The 1,139-nt window shown below is 41.8% G+C and overlaps 1 protein-coding gene across 1 annotated transcript in view; it reads right to left on the bottom strand.

Annotated features, from left to right (window-relative positions):
* The window catches only part of RTCB (RNA 2',3'-cyclic phosphate and 5'-OH ligase), a 23,345-nt gene that overhangs the window by 15,516 nt on the left and 6,690 nt on the right, over positions 1–1,139 (bottom strand). The window contains exon 3 of the mRNA XM_019515324.1: positions 782–849. Coding sequence (XP_019370869.1) covers positions 782–849 — 68 coding nt within the window. The remainder of the gene's footprint in view (positions 1–781; positions 850–1,139) is intronic.

The raw sequence follows: 1,139 nt of genomic DNA, 5'->3' as shown, positions 1-1,139 counted from the left end.
AGCTAACATGGAAGACAATACAAGGCAGGAAACATGGATACTACCCATTAACAAGGAAGAATCCATTAAAAAAATTTAACTGGGAAAAGGGGTTCTGAGCCTGCCCTACTGCACCTTTTCCACTGTACAAATAAAAACACAGTATTGGAACTTCTTCAGGATGAAGCAGTACTGCAGAGATGTACAAAAGCTTTCACACCAGTTACATGCACTGGGCCTGGATATAGGTAGTGCCAAGTCATTAGCACTAAATTCAGCTTTCATTTTAAGTTTCCCAACTCTCTACCAATTGTAAAACTGCAGCTGCCAGGAACTTGCACCCTGCAAGAGTTTCTCCAAGTTGATTCTCTCAGACTCCACTCAGTATATAGACTAGTTACCAGAAACATCTTATTGATCGAAGGGATCTTTAGTAGCTACGAGCCACATACAGTAGTTCTACTCAAAATGACCCTGGCATGGGCTTTTTTCCTCCCTTACAACTGAACAGACTGCTTCTGTTAACAGTAGCAGGAAGCAAGGCCTACATAGCAAGAGAAGAAAATAAATCAATTTGAAAATGATTAGACAAGATCAAGTTGATGTAATGCCTAAATACTTCTGCTTCTGTCAAGCATATTTGGACAGGCAGCCCTTGCAAGGGCCAAGAACCCTTTTGTCATGGGCAGGCTCCTAGTACAGACTCTTTTAACTTAGCCCTCTATGCATCTTTCATTTGGAAAACAATATTATTCAGAAACATGAAGGGAAGAAAGAATAATTCTTCAGACCAGTTACTCACATGGACAATGCCAGGTAGTGCAGCCACATTCCCAATTTGTTTCATGGCAGGCAGGAAACCACCAGCACCTGAAAGAAGACAGCTAAAGGCTCATGCAAGGAACCTGAATCATATAAGCACATTTTGAGTTTCTGGCTCAACTCTGGGTAACCTTTGCTCATTACTGATTTGTTCCAATCTGACACCCCACACTTTAGTGGTGGTAAAGTTTCACTACCCACAGATTTCCTTAAGTTCTCCTGCTATTGTTTTGTACCAGTGTAGGGATGCAGATTTTTTGGGCTGACACTGATGGCCAATTATTAACAAGCCATATCAGCCAATCCCAATCCGATTGCTGATATGCAAGCCTGGCAGC

Source organism: Gavialis gangeticus, unplaced genomic scaffold (assembly GCF_001723915.1).
Source record: "Gavialis gangeticus isolate Ggan-Ray unplaced genomic scaffold, GavGan_comp1, whole genome shotgun sequence".
In the NCBI taxonomy this organism is placed as follows: domain Eukaryota; kingdom Metazoa; phylum Chordata; order Crocodylia; family Gavialidae; genus Gavialis; species Gavialis gangeticus.
Note: the sequence above shows the minus strand (reverse complement) of the source record. Positions and strands in the feature narration are given on the sequence as shown.